Below are 23,686 nucleotides of genomic sequence, written 5' to 3'. Positions count from 1 at the left end.
CACGGACTATGACAGCACAGTGTAAGCAAAGATTCCTGACCTTCACTAGTGCCCTCATTAAATGCTGCCCTACTTTGTTCTGCAAGAGCAGAGTGCATCAGGTCAGGGTACAGAGCTGTGCTATATGGCAGCTGTCACCAAGATTTTTTTAATACTTCAGATGAGATTAGTCTGGCAAACTGCACAGGCTAGATGTCCTTTTGATGACATATTACATCATCTATTCACTTCAGCTCCAGGCATGAAAAATTATCACGTCTCTTGCTCTGAAGAATATTGTTAACACAAAGCGTCACCTTATCTCACCTAGGCTCCCTGCTGCCTCACCACCTGAACTAGAAGCGAGGGAAAAACTTTCACCAGAGGGTCTGTGGTGCTCAGCTCACGAGCACTCCCGCGCTACTTCCCCAGGAAGCCTGTGATTTATTTCTCCTGCAACCACAGAAAGCATCTTGGCCACTCCCAATTATCCTGATGGCTGACAGGTTTGTCTAGCCATGTTCTGCCAATACCACCTAGTGCTCCGTTTTCATCCCTCACTCCTCCTACCAGCAATAAAACAAGAACCCACAAATCATCCTGTCTTCTGGCTGGGACTCTGCAACAGCACCAACAGAACCTCCCAACATCTCAAGCTGAATACACAGGCAGAATGTTGGAGCTACCGGGAATGGGGTATAGAAAATTTCCCGTCTGTAGCACTGTCAGTAAGAACCACCTTTAAATCGCACCATATGAGCTGGAAAGTAATAAGGTTAGAAAAATTAACTACGAGAATTAAAAAAAAGATCCTTGCCTACCTCATTTGGCAACAAAAGGGGCTTGTTGTTTTCATCACCAAAGAATGGGGAATGGTACAATTGTAAAAACACAAAGCTAAGGGAGAGAGAGAAAAACATGTCCTGTTACCATACAAAATTCAGTCCATTTTGACCTCTTGTATGTAAGAACATTACGTAAAGAAGAAAAAAGCAATTAAAATGCTAGCCGAGTATTACTCATCTTCTAGAGACACTGGGTGCCTGGACTACCTGGACTACCTGCAGTTTGTAATAAACCCCTATCATAAAAAACAATCATTATGTCAAACGGTGGCAGCTGCACAAAGCCTCAGTTAAAAAGGCAATCTACTGGTAGAACAAAGGAGTAGGAACACACTCCTTCCTCACAGTTACGTGGGGTACTTCTAGTCTGCAAGACAGATGATTTTAGAGACACTTGTATTTTATAAAATTAACCATAAGACGAAGATTGTCTCATAACATAATCTGGGGCAACTACCTATGTCTAAAGTTCAAAAAAAAAAATATTATACTCCCTCATCTTTCTTTTGCACATTAGATTTCCTGAACAGCAAGACTAGCAATTCATTCTATTTACAGCAAAATTAACTCTAGGTGACTGCATTCAAGTCACACGTGCATTTGGACCCTAAACTGGGATCCATTTATTTATACTTATTTCCTAAGACTGCGAAGTTAATTTAGTAACAGCGGATTGAACATTTCTATATTAGGGCCTGAAAAAAAACAAGTAATTCATCTTTCTTTTTAATCTGTTACTGTCCCATAGATCCCACAAAGCCTGCAGACCCATTTGAATAAATCCAGCCCTGGCTCCAGCAATTACAAGCTTACTGTTTCTAGATTCAGATATGCTCCTCAACGCACCTTGGGTTTATTCCAGGTACTTTCTCAGCATTGGAGGCTGCTGTCCTGCTCCTGAAGGCATCTCTCTCGATCCTTTTCCCTCTCCTTGATGGTGCTGAGTCAGAGATGGTGTATCCCCTGGGCCGGTGCCCGGAGGGGGAGCGAGGCGAGGTGGCAAGGCCAGTTCCATCCAAGCCCCCTGACCCAGCTGCTCTGGCATCCTCCCCCTTGCTCAGCCAACTGCCCAGCCCTTCCCCTTCCAGGTTCCCAGACTGAGATTTTGATTTCACTTCTGTGCTCAGTCTCCTTGTTACTTCTCTGCCATTTGCATCTTTGAGAACCTCCTGCAGTGTCTGTAGCTCGGGGGAAGAGCTCGACTTGCTGAGTGGCTGGGATGGCTGGAAGGAAAGCTCCTCCAGCGTTCGGCCATCCTCCGGGGGCAGGACTCTCCCGATGGGAATACCACCCTCCACCAGGTCATCTGATTTCAAAGATTTTTCTTCTTGGCTAGAGGTTGAGGAGGACTTAAAGAGAAAGAAACAAATACAAACAGTTTTCCTAATGGACAAAACATAAGTTGACAACAGTAATAATTAAGGCAGCCTATGACGCTTCCCGAGAAAGATGAGTAGATTGGTCCCAATATAAAGGAACACAGATTGAGGGCCCTGCACGAAACAGGTATTTACTGCTCCTGCTCCGCATGCAGTCTCCCACGAGCCACACAACTCAGTCATGACTGTGTGCGCATTTTGGTACCACCAGTGAGTAACTAAAAAAGGTGCCAAGAGGCACAGACAACTTATCCCATGTGTCTGAAGATGGGGTTGCAATACAGCATAAAAGCGCTGTTTGTTTCTGCTTACCCTGCTATAAGACTCGTGGGGTTTACCAAACCTTTCCTCACTCAAGACTTGTTCAGAACATGAAGTTTCAAAATCTTCACTCTCCGGAGACTCAGCCGGGAACTCAGTTTCCTTTAGCTCCATTTCGGATGGGCTCCCTTCCTCCAGCACTACCGCAGATTCTACCAAGACACAATGCAGAAGAACTGAAGTCTGCACGGAGGTATAGACTGGCAGGTCCCCATCCTTTCCTCTGAAGTACCAGCCTTTTCCCTATGGGATTTCAATGGAAGGCCATATTGAATGAGTGGTCTGGTTCTTTGATTTCACATCATGTCAGACTTGCTCCTGGTTTCCCTTTTGTAAAGAATAACTGATCACCTTACCCTGACAGCAAAGGCCTGCGTCTACGTTTGTCAAAACAAGTGCAGTTGTTTCCAATTTTCACTGATGAACAAGCAGGGGACAGAATGAAGAAAATGGGACCTTGTACATCCATACTCAGCTATGAGGACACACAGGAACTACAGAGATGTAAGAAAATACAAGACTAGCATTAAAAGTTCATCGTTATCCAGGCAGTGAAGAGATCAGTTCTATGCAAGTATGCAAAGAAATAAGTTTTTCTTGTATTGAAATGTAATGCTCCTGGTGCCTTGTAGTGGCCTAGAAGGAGATAAGAAATTTTACTAGGAGCCATTTACTTGCAGTTTGGCAGTTTTCCTAGTATGTCTCAGTAGAAGCAAAACAATTCAGCCCTAGACATGTGAAAGGACAAGAGAGCAGGAGTAATACATGCACTGCAGCAATACTGGGAAACCTGCATGTGGCATCTGATCAGACAAATGGGTAATGAAACCACACTGACAAGAAAGCTCCTTGGAAGCCCTGCCTACGGTGGAGGAAGTTATTGCAGCGTTTAACGTTCTGTCTACTTCAGGCTGTGACCCTGACCACAGGGATGAGTCTGACCAAAGGCTCCTCCTGGCCTTGCTTTTTGTCCTGAGGAAAAGGCTGGAGAACAGGAGGCTTCCCATTATGCACACAAGGGACTGGAAGACCAATCTGAAAGGCCAAGATTTGTTTTCCAAATTAAAAAAAAAAAAGAAAAAAAAAGCACACACCAAAACTAAAGAAAAATCAGCAAAACATTAAAAAAAAAATCACTAAAGCAGCTTTTCCTGGATTGATTTCAGCTCGCAGGACCAAAGTTATTTCAAAGAAGCAATTAAGAGTTAGCATTGCACACACATACTTTCAACGAAAAAAAAATAAAAAAACTAAAACAAAACAAAACAACGTGCTGATCTGGTTAGCTGTCCAAGCCAGAACACACCTGCATATATCCAGCATTTCCAAGCTTCCCTAGCTCTTGCATCACTGCCAAGATTGCTGGTGATTTTTAAAAATGTAAACGCTCGCTGATTATACTTTAGGTGGGAATAGAAGAATTTGAGCAGGGAGAAGTATAGAAAAACATTTTACTGCAGCATCTTTGTGCTGCTTCAAGAAGCCTATGTCAAAAAATAAAACAGCAGATAAGAATACTCTGGTGTTCTACACAGAATTTTCCACTGAAGGAAAGAAGACAGAAGGAAATTTCAACCCTCCAATTAAAGTCACAAAGCACTGCAGATCATCAAAGCAATGCAGGGGCTGTGCTCACAACCTATGCAATTTGATCTCTGCTTAATTTAATGACAAAGTAAATTTTACTGAAGCAGAGAAAGTTTTTACACTGATATTGGGCCTCCAAAAAGCTAGAATTTAATCCCATTTCCACCTTTTCTTTTAAAAAACTGTAAACCAGCATCCACTGTAACATCAAACTTTTAATATGTATTTATCGGCTTCTTTCATCAGATTCTGTGTCCAACTCTGACAGACTTCTGTGGGCTGAGTAGCAGGGGACTTCGTTTCTGGGTAGCTTGTCCTGTAGCATATTACACGTTATTCTCAGAATAGGGAGCTTTCACATTTAGCAGAACACAAAGCCAATTGTAAACTGAAGCCGAAAATAACTAATTAATCAAGCCACTCAGACATTTTGACAGGCCATTGAATGCTGTGCCTCATGACTCACAATCCACCCCAGTTACAAGAAAAGTTGCTTTAAGAAATTGCCTGCACTTGCAAATGTTGCATCTGGCTTGGACTTCTTCATGCTAGTCAAGATCCCATTTGTTGAGAGTAATGAGACCGGGTACAGACAGGAGACATGGAAGGGGAAAATGAAGTATGAGGGATACATTTTCTATGAATCAGAGGTGTTCTTCTATGGCAATACTTTTTTTTTTTTTTTCCCTTAAAGATATATAAATATACCTGCCCAGGATATGCTCCTGTGCAACTTCCCTTGACAACTGGACTGGTACATGGAAGAGAAAGAGGCCACTGCAAAGGGAAATCAAGTGAGCAGCTACATCAAAAGGAAGGAGAGACTATATGAAAAGAAAATAAAATTAAAAAGCACAGAGTTTAAAATGTAACCAAGAATCTATTTAAAAATAAAAAATAATAAATAAATAAATAAATAAAACAAAGGAAAGAACAAGCTGGGATAAGCTCACTAGATGCCAAAGGGATACTTCAAGGGTGCAAGGTTTCAACACGAATAAGGAGGCATAAACACATTCAAACAATGCAGACTCAAACTGCTCTCTTTGAAGAATGCATCTTTGTGAGTTTCAGAAACAGAAAGTTCCTCAGTGATGTCCTAGCACAAACAGAAAACCAGTCTGAGCTTTTCCCGAGATACACACTTTTGGCAAAAGATAATTTTTAAATGCACAGAAGGGTCTGAAGAGCAGAAATACGGATGAAGACTCACGGATTTAACCTCTTAAGAGGAAGAACACCATGCATATGAGAGCCTGACAGCAAAACTTCTTCAAAACGTTCACTTCACTTGCAGCTGGCTGGCTACTGTAGAAGTTAAGAATATGACCAAAATGATTTTCTCACTGACTGCCACAGGAGCGGCATTCAGGTGAGTGTTTCTTCTGACTGATCGGTTAATGCCGATATAGCACAAATCTGTAGGACTCAACAGGAATTTTCATGGATAAGAATTTTTTTTTCTTTTTTCTTTTTAATTGGATTTCCAAAACAACCCATACCATTGATGCCGCCTGCTCAGAACAGCCTTGCCTGTTGCTATCACAGGTCAGTTTTGCTAGCACTAGTGATGCTGACAGCCTCAGCTAGATGTTAGTAACAGCTCCGAGCTGGGATTCCTGACAGCTTTACAAGTTCCAGCTGTTGGTCAACAGTAACATCCAGCATTAACGGTTCTTTTCAAAGTAAACCAGCACCAACATCACCAGGCACTAGAGCCAATACGGCGACAAACCCTGGCCACTACATTAAAGCTATCAAAGAAAATTCACGTGATTCAACTTCACCATTCTGAAGGCTAAACAGTCTTTTTAAAAGGTGAATACATCCACAGCTGCTGGGATTTGCACTCTGCCATCTTGGCTGTAAAAAAAGTGGCAACTAACCAACCCTAGCTGACAAAGACTGTAATAGCCTGTTTTCCTAGGAACCTAGCACTGCCAGTGCCCCAGAAAAACTGTTATACTGTAGACAAATGGAAGCGCTGCATGGGAAGATCCACTCACACATGGGATGCTCAGATCAGTGGGAAAGAGAAATACCCATGACTTTATTTTCATTTGGCAAACAGTTATCATGAAACACATTACTCCTGCAAAGAAGCTGCACTGCTCCTCTCTTTCTTTTATTCAAGAAAGAGAGCTACTTTTCTGATGAAACATCAGAAGCAAGGAGGGAAGGAATTTTTCACCGAAAACTACTAAGAGAAGAACTGATTCCCTTTCTCATTACTGTTATTCCTCAAGCCACTAACTTGCATTTCAGGAACACCTACAGTAACTTCAACAGACTTGAAACAGGCTAGTGACAGCTATGCTAGACACACAACTGGCTTGACATCTCTCACCTGTATTGGAACGTTGGAGAAGCGATGGTTTGGCTGTCCCAGTGGCCAAGCTGGAGGAGGGGACAGAGAGGGACTTGTATAGAGCCGTTTCTCGGTGTTCTTTAAAACGTTCTGCAGCCATGAGTGCATTAGACAGCTCTTGCAGGGGCATATTGTTAATATCTGAAGAAAACGGACTGAGCGGGTTCTCCAGACTCATTAGCCAGCTTGTGTTACCTGGTGAAGAAAATTAGGGAAGAGCATTAAGGACTTTCACTCCAGAAAGTTTACAACTCACGCTGAAAAAAGCACACATTGTTTTGGATTTTGCAAGTATCCAAACAGAGAAAGTTCTCAGTTCTCCTGACATTTGGCAGGATCACTTGGTTGTTTCCTATTTTCAGCATGTAGCTCCCACTACTCTATACCTCATCCCAAGTTCTTCAAAAACAATCCTTAGTAAACTCATTACCACAGCAGATTCCCAAAAGGTATTCAAAATGCTCAGGTATTTTAATTAATGATACTAGGTCAGTTATTTTCTCAGGAAGCAACTTCAGCTGAAAAAGACAATTCCCAGTTAATGTACTGCAGTATTCAAGAATTTTGACCTTCAGCATGTCATTAATCCCTCCCTAACAGCAGATGCAACTATGCAACTCAAGAAGAGTTCACTCCACACCCAGGTAAAGATACCTGTCGGTCTGCGCACTAGGATTTCTGCCCAGCCCTGTGTCAGCAGAGGGACATACGCAGCTAAGTTTGCTTTTTCTTTCTGCAGAGGAGTCTGTGGAGCAGGATTAGACTTCTCTGATCGAGATGGAGGAGCAGGAGGACTCTGTGTCCCTTGGGAAGCCGAACCACCAGGGAAGTGGGAGGCTGAGCTGTCTAAGGCACCAACACGTAAGGCATGACCACCTAGCAAGACAAGCACAACACAGAAGGGAAAAATGTTTAGTTGATACTAAAAATATTTATAGTAATTATTTACTAGTTAAGTAAATAATAAAAATATCAGAGAAATTGTAAATCCTTTGAGATCCTCTAGTATCTGTGCGCACAGTATTGAGAACCTAAGAGAGCTTTACCTTCCATGTATTTCTTATAAACCACGTGGTTAGATAGATACAGGTGGTTCTCACTGCAAGTGCTCACCACTTAACCAACTCAAAGCTTTCCTGCAAGGAAAGGCAAGCAGGAGGAGCACCAGCACCACTGAGACCAACAGCTGCTGCTACCTGCCCACCATTAAGTAGCAGACAGGTCCATATTCTCAACTCAGTTTAGACACAGGTCTCTTCAGCAGGCGCTAGGACGTTTAAACCTGTAACACAGACCCAGCAACGGCAGTAAGACTCCAGGATAGGAATTTACCAGACATGGATCTGACTCTGTTGCGAGAGCTTCTGCAAACCTGCTGCCCAGCTTGAGATTCCAGTTTTGCTGGAGCTTCTTTAGTTTGTCTCACTTGCAAAACAGGGTCTGAGCTGTGAAAAAAAAAAGATATTGGTGGTATTGAGAGAGGATCGTGTCATGGTGGACAAATACAGCAGTCCTCTTGTGGTAAGAGAAAAACCTTGGGAAAAAAAAAAGCACAGTAATAATGGTGGACTTTTAAAGTGACTTTGTTAGGTGGAAGTTTCTAGAAATGGGAGCAAAAGTTACCTTGATTCTGTGCTGCTTTGGAACTCTCCAGAGTCTAAGCCAAGCAAGGACCTTGTCCCTGTTCCAACACTTGTAGTGATAGTCACCAGCTTGTTACCAACGAGCCAGGTCTTTGTCCTTCCTCCAGCCAACAAAAACTCACCCACAGGAGACCTAAAAAGACATTTGTGACGAACACAGCTCTCAGACTGCAAAGCACAGAGCCTCCAGAGGCAGCTGATTTCTTGTAACTACGTAGGAGATACTGCCTGCTTTCTTCCTTTTTACAGCAATTGAAACATATTCCCCAATCGATGTACGCATTACCCACCAGGATAAGGGATGAGCTGACTTTCATATCAGCAGATAGCAGCCCCACCACTACAATCCTGGCCACACGTTACAGAGCATTACGGGAACAAGGCTTGTCTGGGCTACGTGTCCCCTTCTGTAAGGCTTTCACAAGAAAAGTGCCCTTGATTTGAAGCCAGCCAGCATGGTAGCCAGTTCTATAGCAAAAACTGCTATCATCAAGCAAGGGCACGGAGCAAAGCAGTGCTCACAAACAGCGTGCCACTGGGGCTACACAACCTTCTGTGCATCTCCTTCTGATCAGCTCAAGGCTGAGGACAAGGCTGGTTGGCTGCAACGAACTTCTCTCATCTAACTTCATATTTACACAAGCCAGATTTTATCTGCAAGAAATGGCTCCTAGGCCTGCCAGAATCTCAAGGGTGTCACAGCAATTTTCCACTGATAAAGTAAAATATGAACCTCAAATAAAAACATTTCTCCCCTGGTCACCGACTGACCCCTACCTCTTTGGCACCGCAGTGAAGTTTGAAAAGACATATCGGGCCATCATATCCAGACAGGTCTCAGTGAGTTCCAGATGGAGGTTTTTTAAATTGTCATCAGCCTGAGCCATTGAATTTTCATCTGCAGAGCCCAGGCTTGAACTAGTGATGGATGTCTGTATCCGACTAGAAGAGAACGTTTCCAACTGATAGATCACATTGCAAAATGTTTATCCCCATCACCCAGAAGACAGTATGATGCAGAACCACCTGTGATACATGCATGTGCCAGAACAGAGAAGTAGCCTGTCATTAAACCCAGGATGTAATCAAAATATTTTTGGATCTCCTTCATGTCGTGCTTTGTAGATTGTCACTGGAAAATGTGTGTTTTATCTTGAGACTGAGAAACATTTAAATCACCATCAACTGACTAGGTGAGGCCAGTGCTCTCCGATGTCTGGTGGCCCATGGGCAAGTGCGCCAAGCAAATAGGGAACGGCAGCACCATGCTTTGAATTGGCTAATCTATAGTGAGGGCAAGCATTCTGTGACATAAGCAACCTGCAGAGTTTCCCAGGCAACATGTTGCCCATGAGCCATAAATCAAGTCGTTCTAGAATTTACTTTATAATATTGTGGTTTACTTTTCCCTCTGTTACATCTCTTTCATAGACTGATTTTATTTTTCTTCAAATAAATGCAACAGATATGTTTTCTTTAATTTAATTTGAAATAGAAAAAAATTGCACTCTGTACAGGACATTGGCATGAGACTAGAAAGTAATTCTGCCTTCAAATTAACAAAGTTAGCAATGCAATTTAAAACAATTGCAGTAACAGGTTGGATTGGGATGCTTTTACAAAGAAGACTCCTTATGCCATCATAATAAAAGCTAAGCTGAGGTACAGCCAAATTTTTACAAAGTGACAACTTCTTTGGCATCACTAAAGTTAATTATCTGAGCTTTTAGTTGCTACAATTTGCACTTAAATACAAGAGAAAAAAATCACCTAATAGATTAATGAGGATATCAGAGAATCGAGTGCCAGAATTATATTCACAGTCTACTCACGTCAGTTTCTTTCCACTGAATAACGTATAGCTACAGTCAAAAGCACAAAAATACACGCAATAAAATCCTACGGATAGGAATCCTTAAGGATCAAGGCACAAACATTCAGGTTCAGATTTCCAATCAACACAGCAATGTTATAGACACCAATTTAACTTTCAAGGGAAGCAATCCAAGAATAGGTTTAAAAAACTAGCATAAATCATCTTTCATGTGAGCAAATCCACGTCTGTGATTAAAACATGTTTTCTTTAGCCATAAAAGCAAAAGCTTCCTATGGGCTGAGCATGTTTCACCTTTCACTGCTCTATGGAGAGACAAATGAAGGTTTTGGTGTCCTTGTATTTTGACCAGAGTACTTCTGACAGCCCCCTCTGCATCAAAAAAACAAATCCCAAACCCAGGCCAGAACTATTCCTCACAGTTTGGAAAGATGACCTACCCATAAGTTTGCAGAGTATAAGAAGCATCTCCTGCAGCAAGTCACTGCTTAGAAAGCTGAAGTTTCAGTGAGCTTTAACCAGTATGCTCACTTACACAGAATGCAACCTTTTTCTTTTTCTTCTCCCCATCACCATCTTTTGCAAATAGATACTTTTTCTTGCTAAAGCATCAGAGAACAGGGCAAAGCAGACACACACAACGCACAGGGCAATGTGGCAGCCCAACAGCCGGCATTGGGAAGCCATGGTATATCCATGATACTTTCCCAAAACCTAGACTGTGGCTAGGACCAGATTTTTAATGTGGATCAAAGTCATGCAAGCATCCCACATGCAAATCCACCCTGCTTCCACCCACCCTTGCAGTAAAATTTCCAAGTGCTGAATTGCTCTTGGATTCTCCCCATTTAAAGTGCCTCTACCTGCGGACCACATGTTCAGACACACTGATGCTGCGGGATCGGAAGGCATCAACTGCAGAGGATTCTTTCAGCTCTTTCACTGGAGGAGAGTTATTCAAGCCTTGCTTTGCATTTTTGGCTAGTCTTAAACTACTAGGTGGAGAAGCACCAAGCCCCATAAGAGGTCACAGGAAGGGAGGAAATCATTGAAGGGATGTAGGTTGAAAGGTCACAGGTCACAGGGTCAATATTGGGGGATCCCGGAGGGTGATGTAAAATAAAACAAATGCCAAAAAAGGAAAATAAAAATTAAAACGTACAAACAAGCAGAGCTGAAAGCATTAAAAAGACAAACCACATTTTGAAAACAAGGTTTTAAATGTGCTACAAAACAAATGAAATTAGTACAGGTTAAAACAAAAAAACTGATTGAAATGATTGTTGGAATACTGAACTGTTAAACAAAGGCAAGAGAATCTTATTGCTAATTTGGCACAAAGTTCTCAAGTCTGAGAAGGTTTGTGCAGTTCAGCCACATCTTGTGTTATCTCACCTCAACAATTCAGCGCAGCTAAAATAAAATTGACTACTTACACAAAGACCAGATCCCCGGATCCTAAAATGCTTTACCAAAATCAGGTAGCAGCACATTCTTCTCAGAGAGACAGGAATGTAACGTCGTCTAACATTGTTAGGCCTGGCCTGAGCCTGAGCTTCAACTCTGAACCACAAAAACTTACCAGGGTCGGTGAGAGGTGTCCCTTGGCTCAGATCTTGAGACACTGGGGGAGACTCAGCCTGTCTGAAACTGATCCTTCTCGCACTGCACTGCATGGATGCGGGGACAAGAAGGCAAACATCCTCTCCACTGCTGCTGACTGCATGATGCTTTTGTCAAATAAGCTATCTTACTTCAGGTGGATCAAGATAACCCACTTGACTTTCAAGAGGAACAGAAAAGAAGATAAGCCTTCACACTGTCTGGTGCCAACCACATGTGGCAGATGACAGCAATTAACATCTAAGAGGCACTTCAATTAGTCAGAGCTGAGCTGCATGCCTGGCTGGGTACCAATATGTAGGTAACAGTTGGTTCAGCAGTTCACATTGCCCTATATAAAATGAAGATACCCGTTTAACCCTTTTGAATCTTCCTAAACATGATTTATTTGCTCTCCTCCTTTCAGCGAATGAGTACATTTCAGATAGCCACCTGGATGGATTAGAGTTTATTTCTCCTCCTCCTCCCAGTGACCTCTGACAGGTTACATTTTGGCCACAACTGGAGATGTGACCACAGAGAGCAGAGGCCCACACTCTGAGATAATCACCTACACCAACACCGTGCCATTCAGCAGCCTTGAAAATTGTTGGGATCTTCATCTCTTTCAACACCCAGCACCTTAGCTAGAGCACAGAAATGCTTATTCTTTGGGGCTCAAAGCACAGAAAACAGGCATGTAAGTTTCTCAAGCAAGGAAGCAGTTATCTGCTCAAAGCTATTTCTTCTCTCATTTAGCTAGAATCTAAACTCGAAAGCAGAGGCATCACTGCCATTCTGGCGTTTCAAGTTGCTGCCTGAGTACAGCCCACACTCCTTAGCAGAGATTTCTATGAAAGTGATCTGGCAGCGTTAGCGAAAGCCTTTAGATACAGTAGTATTCCAACCAGGTTGAATTTAACATTTTTTTTGGAAAAAAAAAAGATTAGCTGAAATTCTAATTCAAGAGACAAGTGTCAAAAGGCTTCTCTTCCAAATTTCTGAATGAAAGAGGAGGAGATGGTAGAGATGAAACACAAAACAGGGTTTACAGCTATAGCATTAGGGCAGGGATGGTGTTTCTTCATTGCAAGATACTCATTGAGCCTTGCAGTTAAAGTAGAGGCACTTTCCCCAGGGTTCAAATGCCACTGGATGCTTACTGCATATTAACACTGAAGCAAGTTAAGTGAACCAATTTAGGTACGTCCTACAGGTAAAAGGACATTAGAGAATCCCTGAATGCCTTTCAAGCAATACTCTTCCATCCCTGCAAACGTTACTTTGAAAGACTACTGACAAGGTACATTCTGACTTCTAAAGATACCAGGCTTTGTTTAAAACTAACATACTGGTTTCAAAATTTAAAAAAACAAAAGGATCAGGCCATTCAGCCACAGAGAAGGCAGCTGTCTGCCACCCAGTACATTGACTTGAGCAACATCACTATGGAAAAACACATTTTTTGCTATCTTAATGTATACAGGTTGCTAATCAACATAATTTATCTCACAATCATTTATAATAGTCATTAGAGATCAATTATTAAAAGCAGTTAACACTACCAATATAAATACGGTTCTCTACTACTTCTGGTATTACCCTTCTCTATTCTGGTAGCAGTGTACCTGAAAGAACCATTGCTTTCCAAAAATTAACCAAAAAAAACCCCACACCTTAGTGTAAAAACTTACAGAACAGACAGTGATGCCTTCATATGTACTACCAGACTGTCAGACAGGTTTGATTTCAACTTCTTACCAAACTTAGTTTGTCTTTTACCAATCCCCTGACCTAAAGAGGTTTACTTTGCTTGCTTAAATGCACCGTCAGATTTTGGATAACTAGACAGCTTCCTTCCAAAAAACATAGGAATGGTGTGAGCACAAGAACAGGGAACACAAGACCCTCCTGGAATCTACCATCATTTACCTTTTTGGCCGCTCATTGAGGCTTGTACTACGAGCTCTGAAACTGTCCTTCTCAGGCGTGTCATCAAAGGAGAGGAGGACATTCGAGCGCAAACCCTGCCAATTGAGACAAACAGGTAACAGTCTGAATGAGCAGGACTTGCAGCTGAAAGACTGCAATCGTGGCCAATGCACAAGAACTCACATCTAGTCTTGAAAAAGAAGTTAACAAGAAAATGAGTTTTTCTCTGGCTTCAAACAGAACCTTTATACCTCTCAAACCAGTATAAGCTGTCATTTTTATTTATGCACTGTTTGATTCAGTAGTATCCATTACCTTTGTAATATAGGGGACAAAGTCCTTTCGGAAGGGAAGGCGACACCGAATGAACCACATAGCTATCACGTGATGGGCCAGGCAAACAATGTACTGGTTAAACCTAGAACAGCAAAAAGATCTCCACAGAGTTTAATGCTGTGATATGATGCCATTCCAGAAGTGAACAGAGGGACTTTTCTATCTGAGAAATACTCCTTTACCCACTGTAAGTTTCAAAAAAAGAAATACAGAGTTCTATTTAAGAAAAACAGACATTTTGTCTGAGGAGATTATGTCCCACCTTCAGAAAAGGCTTGGAGATACCAGAATGAGCAATATCCAATACATAACCTTGATCCAAGTAATACAAAAAAAGCTTATCTTATTCTCTTTATTTTACAGATGAAGAAGGAGAAGAAGCGTGTTTGCTATGAACTTACTTGGAAGGGTTTGTGTACGGTAGGGAGATGGCAAACACACTGGCATACTGCTCTGCCGCAAAGTTCCTGTAGAGGTGAGGCAGCCTTGCTAGAGCTAGAACAGTTCAAGAAGAAAACCAACACAGGTGAGGTCTGAACATGAGCTGTTCAATACCAGAATTCAGTTTAATTTGAATTGTTTTGTTTCTTCTAGATCATCAGCTGACATGAATACTAACATCATGGTGTAACTTCACACTATTTAAATTATAAGCAGCAAGGCAGGGAAAACAAGCTTTGTATTTCCCATCACTGTATGGTGGCACTGCACAAAACATGCCTCTTTCTTCACTGTGTGCAAGTGCCTTAAAGCAATAACAACCAAGAGATGATCAAACATTGATATTTTGCGAATGGTGAAAGGACATTACCAAAAAACAAGAATTTGCTGACTAAATGGAATCAAAATACTTATATTCAATGCAAACAAAACATTTACAACTGTAGAAGATCAAACGTAAAAGAACATTACAACTTACTTGAAAGAAATTCTAAGAGAGGGATTGCCATATTGGCCGTAGCAGAAATGTGGGTTAATTTGACTATTAAGACAGGAAGCGCCTTTATGATGATGTCAGGCATCTCGACACTACAGACAGAGAGTGCCACAACGCACTGGTTCGCACAGCGATAAATAAGACCATGTTCTAGGCAGTACACTATTTCACGCTAGAAGAGTAAAAAAAGGGAAAAAAAAAAAAAAGAAAAAAAGTCATAATACAGGGAAAGAAAAGCTGTGTGACATACCATCTCTTGACTTCTGTTAGCATTTCAGAATAACTTGCGAGGTATCACTACTGCAAGGCCTGTATGATACACGTGAATTCGTATCCAAAATGCACTAACACAGAATCCTGAAAGAGGCTGTATGTATTCTAGGCCAAAATCTTACTACGGGACATAATCAGGTAGAAATTTTAGAAATGATTACTTAAGCTTCTGATTAAATACAGGGATGTATCAAATCCTTTCTATGGACAATTTTTGTGTCTTTCTGTTCAATTTTTACATTTACCAGGGTCTTCCAGCAGAAGGTGATGTCACTCAATAATGTGTGAGTGGGGGAATGAGCATAGATGGAGAACAGTGAAACTAACCAACCAGTTACTGCTGCACAAAGTTAGAGAAGTGACAGAGAAGGAAATACTCCACTATAGAGGCTCAGCCCTGTCATTTCCCCCCCGATACACACAAGGTTCCTCGTACCTGTTTAGCCTTGTCCAGGTAATTATGGTAAGATATTAAAGCCGTCAGCACTGGTACTACAGCCAGATGCAAATCAGTGCGAGAAAAGCCTTCTGGGGTACCATGGAGCCTGTCAGTCGTCTTTTTGTCTGTGAGCTGATATATCACACGTTAAGTTAGAATATCTTATACTAAGAATACTCTCTAAAAGGCAGTGGAAAGGCACTGCCCATAGCTACCTTTGCACATATAAACATATACAATACATATAGAAAGAACAAACATCGATTATTAAACACCTAAAACAACCCTCACAATAAGGGAAGGTGAGTGAGGATTGAAAACAAGCATGATAACATACTAAAAATACTATACTTCAAAATACTAGACTGAAGAAAAAAAATCAAAAAAATATTAAGCAAACTAAGGATCTGGTGATTATATATCAGTAGGGCATGTGGCATTACCATATAGCTCAGTGCAGATGCCAGGAGGTCTATGTTACAAGGAGAAGTTAAAAACAGCACTTTATAGCGGAGAGATTCTGGCAATTTGTTGAGGACCAACTTCAACACCTTCCAGTCTGTCTCCTGGAAAGAAAGAAAAAAATTAAGGTGAAAAATTTTTGTGTGATTTCTATTCAGTTTGAAAGCAAGACCAATCACATTTCAGACATACCATTTCCTAGGCAGATGTATTTCTTGCCATGGTAGCTACATAAAAAGAAGTGACATATATTTGTCACAAGTTATTTCCTGTCTTTCATCCAGCTCTAGGTGCAATACTGGCACTGAAAACTAAAAAAACGACTTGTATCCAGACCTGACTGAGCTCAACCAGACGGAGCCAGAATTCAACTCTCCTAACCACTAGTATAAATGAGCTTCCAGAGCAAGACACCCTCTCAGAACGCAACAATGTCCAAAACCAGCATTAATGAGCAAATTACATTTATATTTCATTAGCAACTGAAAAATTTACTAACTCTCATTAAACTTCAAAAACTTGCAATTGGACAGTTTCTTTTCGTTTCAAATGCCCTTTCAGAAATAGGACGATTCTTTGATCTTTGTTTAACAAATACATTTTTGCCTTTGTCTGCTCTGAAGCAGAGCACAATGAAAGCCTTGCTGAGTTCCTAAAGAGCTGAACTGCTGCTCCGACTGGTGGTTATAAAGTTGTACAACTACACACAGGTGCTCAAGGAGGAGGATTTAAGTATTGCTTTCCAGGCATTACTTAGATTCTCTGGGATGGCATTCTCTAGCCAGACATTTTCAGTTGACATATTTCATATGAAGATGGTAGCTGTCATTAAGGGGGGACATACTTGCTTCAAACACTGCAGAAGGACGCCAAAGACCATTGAGTATGGCAAATGCCCTATACGAATGGTGGTGTTCTGGGAAGGCACACTGGGACTTCCTGAAGGTGGAGAGAGCGTACCAGTCGGCTTTTTCTCGGAAGTTCTCTTCTCTGCTTCTCTGCAACATGAGAATGCAGAAAAATAACGTAATGTAAAATGAAGACTGGAACAGCCTATCCACATTACCTACCCTATTTGATAGCTAGTTCTTGATAACCAAACAGCAACACAATACTATTTTCAATTAAAAAACATGGGATTGCCAAGCAGACCAAGGTTTCGGTTTGGTCAGCATAAATGCTTTTTCTATCCAGCCCCTAGCAAATTTAGAGAGGTATCCTTTGTGGTGTGTTACACAGAAAACATCAGAATGAGCTGTAAAATTAAAACAGCCAGATCTGTGCAAATCATTGAATCAAACCTCAATAGGAGAACTGGTTCCAGACAGGAAATTGCAAACATTTCTGTGAATTTTTGACACAGAAATTCCACGCCTGAGATTGATAATTCTGCAGATAAGTCATTTGAAAAAGCAGAGTTATTAATTGAGACCATCCTAAGCTGTAACTATAGTGTCGCCTAGCAAGAGATTCGTCGGGATTTGGAAGGTTTAGACAAACTGGAGATGAACTATTAAACTCATGCAAGACCGCAGAATAGTTCTGAAAACAGCATTTGCAAAATGCTATGAGAAACCTACACAAAGTCACATAGACAGTAAGGGCTGAATCTCACTGCTCCATCCTTGTTGGAAAGGCCAAGACGGTGGAGGGAGTCAGCTCGAAGCATCAACAGGAAATCAAACACCTGCAATAGAGAAGACACTGGAGTAACTAAAAACCCAGGCCAGTCACATACTCTCCCACCTCCCATTCTCCCACCTGCAGGTACAAAGGGATTTCTTCCAGATGCTGTGGCTAGTTCTGTACTTCTGCTAGCCAAGAAACATTTAATTTTGCTTCTGACAAGCTCTACAGCACACATTGCCCACTGGTAATCTAAGATTCCCAGAGACAGCATGCAGCTCTTGACCTGCAAGTACGGGTTACTGCTCATACCTGCAATCTGATGCTGCTAGCAACAGCTAGGCTGTACGAATACATATAATGGCGCTGGACGTGGTGAATCAGCATCTCGTATACCCGCACTGCATGGCTGGAAGGTAAGCTGTAGAGTTTTGTCTACAAAGGAACAGAAACACAATCTAAAGGCAGACCGACACTGGTTATTCAGAAATGTATATCTGCACTGAGAATTCAAGAACAACACAGCTAAGCCTTGCTCCTGAAAGCAAGACGAACAGACTGCTCTGATCAGAACCTCTGCAGAGACTTCAGAGCAACTTTGCCTGGCTTCAGAAGGGCAGTGTTCAGAACAAACAGCTCTTTGCAACTGCTTCAACTGTATCTCAGGATATGCTACCCAAACACAGTGGGATCTATTCAAGGTTACGAGCCAATCTCCTTCTGCTACAGTTTATGAACACATCTGCCCTCCATATGTGAAAATGCACTCATATTCTCTGTACAACGGTAATTAAGAGGAAAAAAAAACATTTAGCAGTCACACAATACCCAAAACAAAAGAAGTGACCAGAAAAGTTAAACTTTGAAGTGTGCAGATCAAAAGGCAGATAGTAGAAGTTATGTGAAAAAAAAAATGGAGTCTAGCAAACGACTATTCTGAAGAACACTTGTTTAACACTCTGCCATGTTTACCTGAAGAATTATCAGGAGTCCGAGAACTGCTGTCTTGACATCCTCCAGAGAAGCTGAATATGATAGCAAATCCCTCTCTTCCAGTTCAGATGGAGATAAGAGAGAATGCGCAGCCACCTGTTTTAAAAAAAAAGAAACATAACACAACACTTTAAATCCGCAGCACAACTTTTCTTTAATTCTATCTTGGAAGATCAAACAAGACCACAGAAAGTCACCCTTGCTGGAAATTTTGCAAGCTCTGGCATGTAGCTTGGATGGGTGTTGATAGGGTTTTGAAAGCTCTGTGCTCCATGCCTGCATCCTACAAAACCTAGCAATTTTCCAGTACCCTGCTGATCCATGCAAGTCGTAAGATTCATGGGTTAGTCTCCTCAGCCACAGTAAAAGGATCTGGCGAAAGCCGTCATGATGCTACTGACAGTTGAGCAAACTCTGCCTCACCTTTTCTATGATATCAAGCAAGCTGTTAAAGTGATGCGTGTTGCAGCCTTCAGCAAGGTCCACAAGTAGCTGAGTGGCCAGTTTTCGAACTTGATGGTCTTTATCCTCTGGAATGTGAGCCAGCTGAGAGATCACAACCAAGTTTATCAGCTCTTCCTGCAAGAGAACAGATTTTAATAAGCCCGTACATTTTGCTGTCAGTTTTTCAGTCAGCATGTTAAAGAGGCAAACAGAACAAAAACAACACTGCTATCAGGATTACTCCTCAACTAACCATTCGGTTCCTTGATCTTTCCTCTTCCCTCCAGTTAAGTATTTCTGTATATCCCTCCCTCCAAACACTTAACACTTTTGTTGAACTTTGTTTCAATGTTTTGGCTTTCATCTATTCTACAGATGACGTCAACAGCCTATCTGAGCCTGGGCTAAGGGAATTCTGTGCTTTTTTTGTGTGTTTTTGGTTTTTTTGTTTGTTTGTTTTTGTTTTTTGACAGGCAGGAAACACGACAGTAATAGGTTTTCACAAATCTTCAAGGAATCCAAGAAGCACCTCTGCGCCTTCTGTCCTCTGACACACTGGGTACATTCCAAGGGACTGAAGACATCTCCTCTCTCAGACAGCTTCCATCTTGGATCACAATTAAACTGGAAGCACCAAGACAAGTCAATCTGCCCATGTCAGATTCTGTTCAGACCTCACCTTCTTACAAAGATTTTAAATTAACTCATCACCTCTCACCCCAACCTTCTGTTCTTCCAAACCAAGACATATACGGAATTAACAACTTTAAAACAAGGAAGCGAATCCACGAGCAAGGATGTCCTCAAAACACTTCACAGCAGCTCCCGCTGCAAGTCACGCAGACTTTTACTCAGCTAAGAGCAACTGAGAGGCAAGCTCTCCTACAAGCATCCTAAAGCAACGTTTGTTGTGTTCAACATTTAAAGCAGAGTTCTGTGCATTCTTCAGTGGCAGAGATGACACCATAAAACACACCTCAACAAAGCCTTTAAGAGCTCACATGTAATCATCAGGAACAGATAAACACATACCTCATAGAACTGTCTGTTAATACTCAGTACAAAGGACAACACATCCAGAACTTTAATACGAACAGCACTACGACTTTCATTCCTAAAATAGGAAGAGCAAATTCAAGATGAGTAAAATGAAGTTGCTGGTATTTAGGTGAGGGGGGAAGAGGAGAAAAGGAAAATAAAACTCAATCAAACTAAGAAATTTTTTAAGAGTTAGAACATTAACTGTTAGAGGGCAACTCAGCCTTCAATTAATGTCTCTACATACAAAATCAGATTCAAGAACAAATGGAAACTAGAATCCCAGTTCAACTTTTTTCCTACAATTCAACTTTTACTGCTACTGAAGACCTGTAACTGCAGCTTTTCCACTTCCAGTCCAAACTAGGAAGCGTATGTCAGAAGAACAAGTGCTCTGGTAAGCAAATTCAAAATCAAACATACAGCAGAAAGATCAAGCTGTTCCCTCAGCAACATTTCACAAATGAGACAAGTTTTTTATTGGTGCATGTTGGTATTTTAGAGCAATAACAATATTTTTAGGAGTGCCAATTCAAAGACAGTTACTACTTTAGTATTGGATAACCACATACAGCCTCAAGGCTTAACAGTAAACTCTTGTTTGGTGTCAGAACCATAAAGTGTTCTGCAGTGGAGCATGTAACTGCCTAAGTTAACTGGAATAGCACCATCCAATGGAAATAAATGAAAGTAGGGAAAAAAAAGGAACACAACTCAGTGGTAAGATTTTCTTCTGCTAAACAAAATTCTTTCACGTACTATGCCCTGGAAATACCGTACTTATTATTAGTCACTCCCTAACATTAGAAATTCAGAAAACAAAGTTACTTAACATGGAAAGGTGGCAAAAAACATTTGAAAGTACCTTGTATTCATAAAATTATGATTTCATACCTGAAGAATCTCTCCATTAACATCTGCAGGTTGTGAATCCAGCCATCTTTGGCAGGATGAATGGACTGTGCTCTGTATGCTATCAAGTTTAGTACAGAAGATTCCTTTCATGGAAAGATAAAGAATTTTTTTAGTGTATAAACAAATACAATACATTCATTTTTTGTCCTCTCTCTAAGAACAAGGTTCATGCGAAAGGTAAGTCCTTGCTGACATTTTCTAACCACTTCTTATTTCAGGACTTGCAGTTTTCAACTGTACTGAGTAACAAAACTGTTTCAACTGGCTGTAAAGAAAGAAGATAACAGGGAAAATCTTACTGGTCTTTGATCAGCACATCTTTCCACCAGCTCAAAAAACCTCTCTTCAGAGCCATGAAATTCATTCTGGTCACAGAGTTCTTCTACTGTAGTCAAAAGATCATGTACAATGGACTTAAGTTCTTGGCTCTCTAAACTCTGAAACAAAAGGCAAAAACATTCCTAAAAGACTTCTAATTTACCAGAAAGTACTAACTTTTAAATACAAACAGAAAACTCAGCTGCTAGCCACAGTATCGAGAATAAGGCCAAACCTCCATCTGACTTCAAAGTGCACTATAGTGTACAAACAGGAGATGAATTTGCAAAAATATTTATGGCAGTCTTTTAATTGAAAGCACATCAAGATAGGCTCAACACTTACCTGAAGCTGTTGCAGTAATCGCTCAATGATGTCCAAAAGGATATCCCATGTTACAGCTTGCAGTTCCTTCCCATACTTCTTTATTAGACGTGTTATGGACAGAACTATCTCATAAGATACAACTGCATTGGGACATGTCATGGCCTGGAATACAAAGTGCTTCAGTTAGTTAACAACTGGTAAGCCGTGGTCAGAAACCCTCTCAAATTCAAATGAAACATGCCTTGCTCAGTATGAAGTTAGCCTGAAAGCCAGTGATAAATAAATCTAAGTCAATATACACAAACACCAAAGCAAAGAACCATTTCATAAAGTGGTTACACCCTCCTGCAAGCAGCTGTAGATCAGATGTCAAATACAGCCCCATCTTAAAAAGCAGGCATGTGAGGTTTTAATGATACTAACTCCTGCCTGATCCTCTTGGAAGAGAAAATTTTAATGGAGCTCTGAAGACACTGTCCCTCAAAGTTTTGTACCACACACCAAAAAGAGTGAAAGTTTTTGCTTGATTTTTATTTTTTAAGCTAGCATCCACAACATAGATATTTTATAAAAAGAATTCAGAATTTGCATTTCTGGCCAACAGAGATATACAGATACTCCAGAAGGAGGCCTCAGTTTTAAACCGAAAATCTCTGTTGTTTTATTCTTTCTCCACATTTCATCCAGCATACCCAATTGCTACCTTTCAGCCACAAAAAGATTTCTTTGGTGTAGGGGGCTACATTTTTGCTCTAAATCTGTGCAAGTCTGGATGTATACCTGATTAAAAAGTTCCTCCAGCATCCCATCTTACCTTGAGGAATGAAGGCAGCACTGAAGTTGGGGAATTCTTGAGTGAATTGAGGCGATGAGCACCCCAGAGAGCCATCCCAACGAAGAACACAGCTCCTCTCAGCAGCGCAGCATCCGCCATGTAAGCTCTGTGAACAGATGGAAAGAAAGCCTTAGACCATGCGAGGGCACAAGACTCAATAGGAATATACACTATCAAGACAGTAATTACCAGCTGTTACACATTTGAGCCTTGCATAGCAATTTATAAACATTAAATGTAGAAAAGCATTTAGTATGATTTTAGTTTTAAACGAAGGAAAAATAAATTCAGAAAAGCTAAAAAATGAGCATTTCAGCAGCATAACTAGGAAGAGGATTCACTCCTAAGCACCAGAACTTTCAGCATGTTCTTCTCAAGTCAGTGATTCTCTGTCTACCTCAATGGGGCCTCTACAGAACTGCTAGGATTTTGTTAGATAGACCTTCTTTACCTGTCTTCCATGATCCTGCACATGTTGTAGATGGCACTGTGTCCCAAGTGAGTTCCCAAAAGGTTGCGCATAAGCTGCAAATTCAAAGAGAACACTCCGATTGTTAAAACACTCCTTAGCCTAAATATGCAGTCAGCAGGCCAACCATAATTGTTATGGTAAGTAAATGTGTTCCATGCCATTTCCACACCACAACAGAAAAAGTAGCCCATCACATCATCTGAGACAGAAGCACAGATAAGTTACATGGAAGTGACAGAATTCACACTAATAGCGTGCTGATCCCTTAATACTTGAAGCAATTATTAATTTATTTACACTTAAAACCAAAGTGAAATTCATGGCAAATGTTTCCATGCACGTGGCCCTTCATCTATGAGTCCAAAACAGTGAAGTCATTAGAAACAAAGGTACGAGAAAGTTCTGACCTTCCAGCACGGCTCACAGAGCTCCTTCACATTGATGGTACGGCACAAAGTGATGATAAATACTGGCAGATTCTCTGATGGCAGACAATTATAGCAAACAACGGCATCTAGGACTTGCAAGGAAATCTTTGGAAAGAGAAAGATAAAATGGTTATACACTTCTCTAGGATCAAAACGGGTCAAAACCTAAGCTGACAGACCCAGGGAAACTTCTGGAAGTCATAGGGGATAGAAATATGTCTTTTTTCTTTATTTTATTTTTTTAAACTCAGAGCAGTATGGAAAGCCATAAAAATCACTAATGAAAAACTGAATTGCTTATCAAATTCATGCATGCTCTCTTTCTTTTAGAATAAAATTAATATTTGTATAAG

At 41.0% G+C, this 23,686-nt stretch overlaps 1 protein-coding gene across 6 annotated transcripts in view; it reads right to left on the bottom strand.

Annotated features, from left to right (window-relative positions):
- The window catches only part of TSC2 (TSC complex subunit 2), a 33,254-nt gene that overhangs the window by 5,280 nt on the left and 4,288 nt on the right, over window positions 1–23,686 (bottom strand). Inside the window, exons 8-35 of one of the 6 annotated variants that reach the window (XM_080556883.1) lie at window positions 23,313–23,438; window positions 22,885–22,958; window positions 22,413–22,539; window positions 21,617–21,760; window positions 21,253–21,390; window positions 20,933–21,036; window positions 20,033–20,114; window positions 18,980–19,135; window positions 18,536–18,652; window positions 17,876–17,998; window positions 17,518–17,624; window positions 16,782–16,935; window positions 15,919–16,041; window positions 15,473–15,607; window positions 14,746–14,935; window positions 14,228–14,321; window positions 13,806–13,908; window positions 13,491–13,585; window positions 10,820–10,951; window positions 8,900–9,064; window positions 8,103–8,255; window positions 7,812–7,924; window positions 7,134–7,355; window positions 6,459–6,674; window positions 4,820–4,888; window positions 2,516–2,676; window positions 1,671–2,173; window positions 801–876 (exon numbers count right to left, since the gene is read on the bottom strand). In XM_080556883.1, coding sequence (XP_080413009.1) covers window positions 801–876; window positions 1,671–2,173; window positions 2,516–2,676; window positions 4,820–4,888; window positions 6,459–6,674; window positions 7,134–7,355; window positions 7,812–7,924; window positions 8,103–8,255; window positions 8,900–9,064; window positions 10,820–10,951; window positions 13,491–13,585; window positions 13,806–13,908; window positions 14,228–14,321; window positions 14,746–14,935; window positions 15,473–15,607; window positions 15,919–16,041; window positions 16,782–16,935; window positions 17,518–17,624; window positions 17,876–17,998; window positions 18,536–18,652; window positions 18,980–19,135; window positions 20,033–20,114; window positions 20,933–21,036; window positions 21,253–21,390; window positions 21,617–21,760; window positions 22,413–22,539; window positions 22,885–22,958; window positions 23,313–23,438 — 4,002 coding nt within the window. The remainder of the gene's footprint in view (window positions 1–800; window positions 877–1,670; window positions 2,174–2,515; window positions 2,677–4,819; window positions 4,889–6,458; window positions 6,675–7,133; window positions 7,356–7,811; window positions 7,925–8,102; window positions 8,256–8,899; window positions 9,065–10,819; window positions 10,952–13,490; window positions 13,586–13,805; window positions 13,909–14,227; window positions 14,322–14,745; window positions 14,936–15,472; window positions 15,608–15,918; window positions 16,042–16,781; window positions 16,936–17,517; window positions 17,625–17,875; window positions 17,999–18,535; window positions 18,653–18,979; window positions 19,136–20,032; window positions 20,115–20,932; window positions 21,037–21,252; window positions 21,391–21,616; window positions 21,761–22,412; window positions 22,540–22,884; window positions 22,959–23,312; window positions 23,439–23,686) is intronic. The other 5 variants (XM_080556878.1, XM_080556879.1, XM_080556880.1 and 2 more) reach the window with 5 other exon arrangements.

Source organism: Anser brachyrhynchus, assembly GCF_964034855.1.
Source record: "Anser brachyrhynchus genome assembly, chromosome: 15".
Classification (NCBI taxonomy): Eukaryota; Metazoa; Chordata; class Aves; order Anseriformes; family Anatidae; genus Anser; species Anser brachyrhynchus.
Note: the sequence above shows the minus strand (reverse complement) of the source record. Positions and strands in the feature narration are given on the sequence as shown.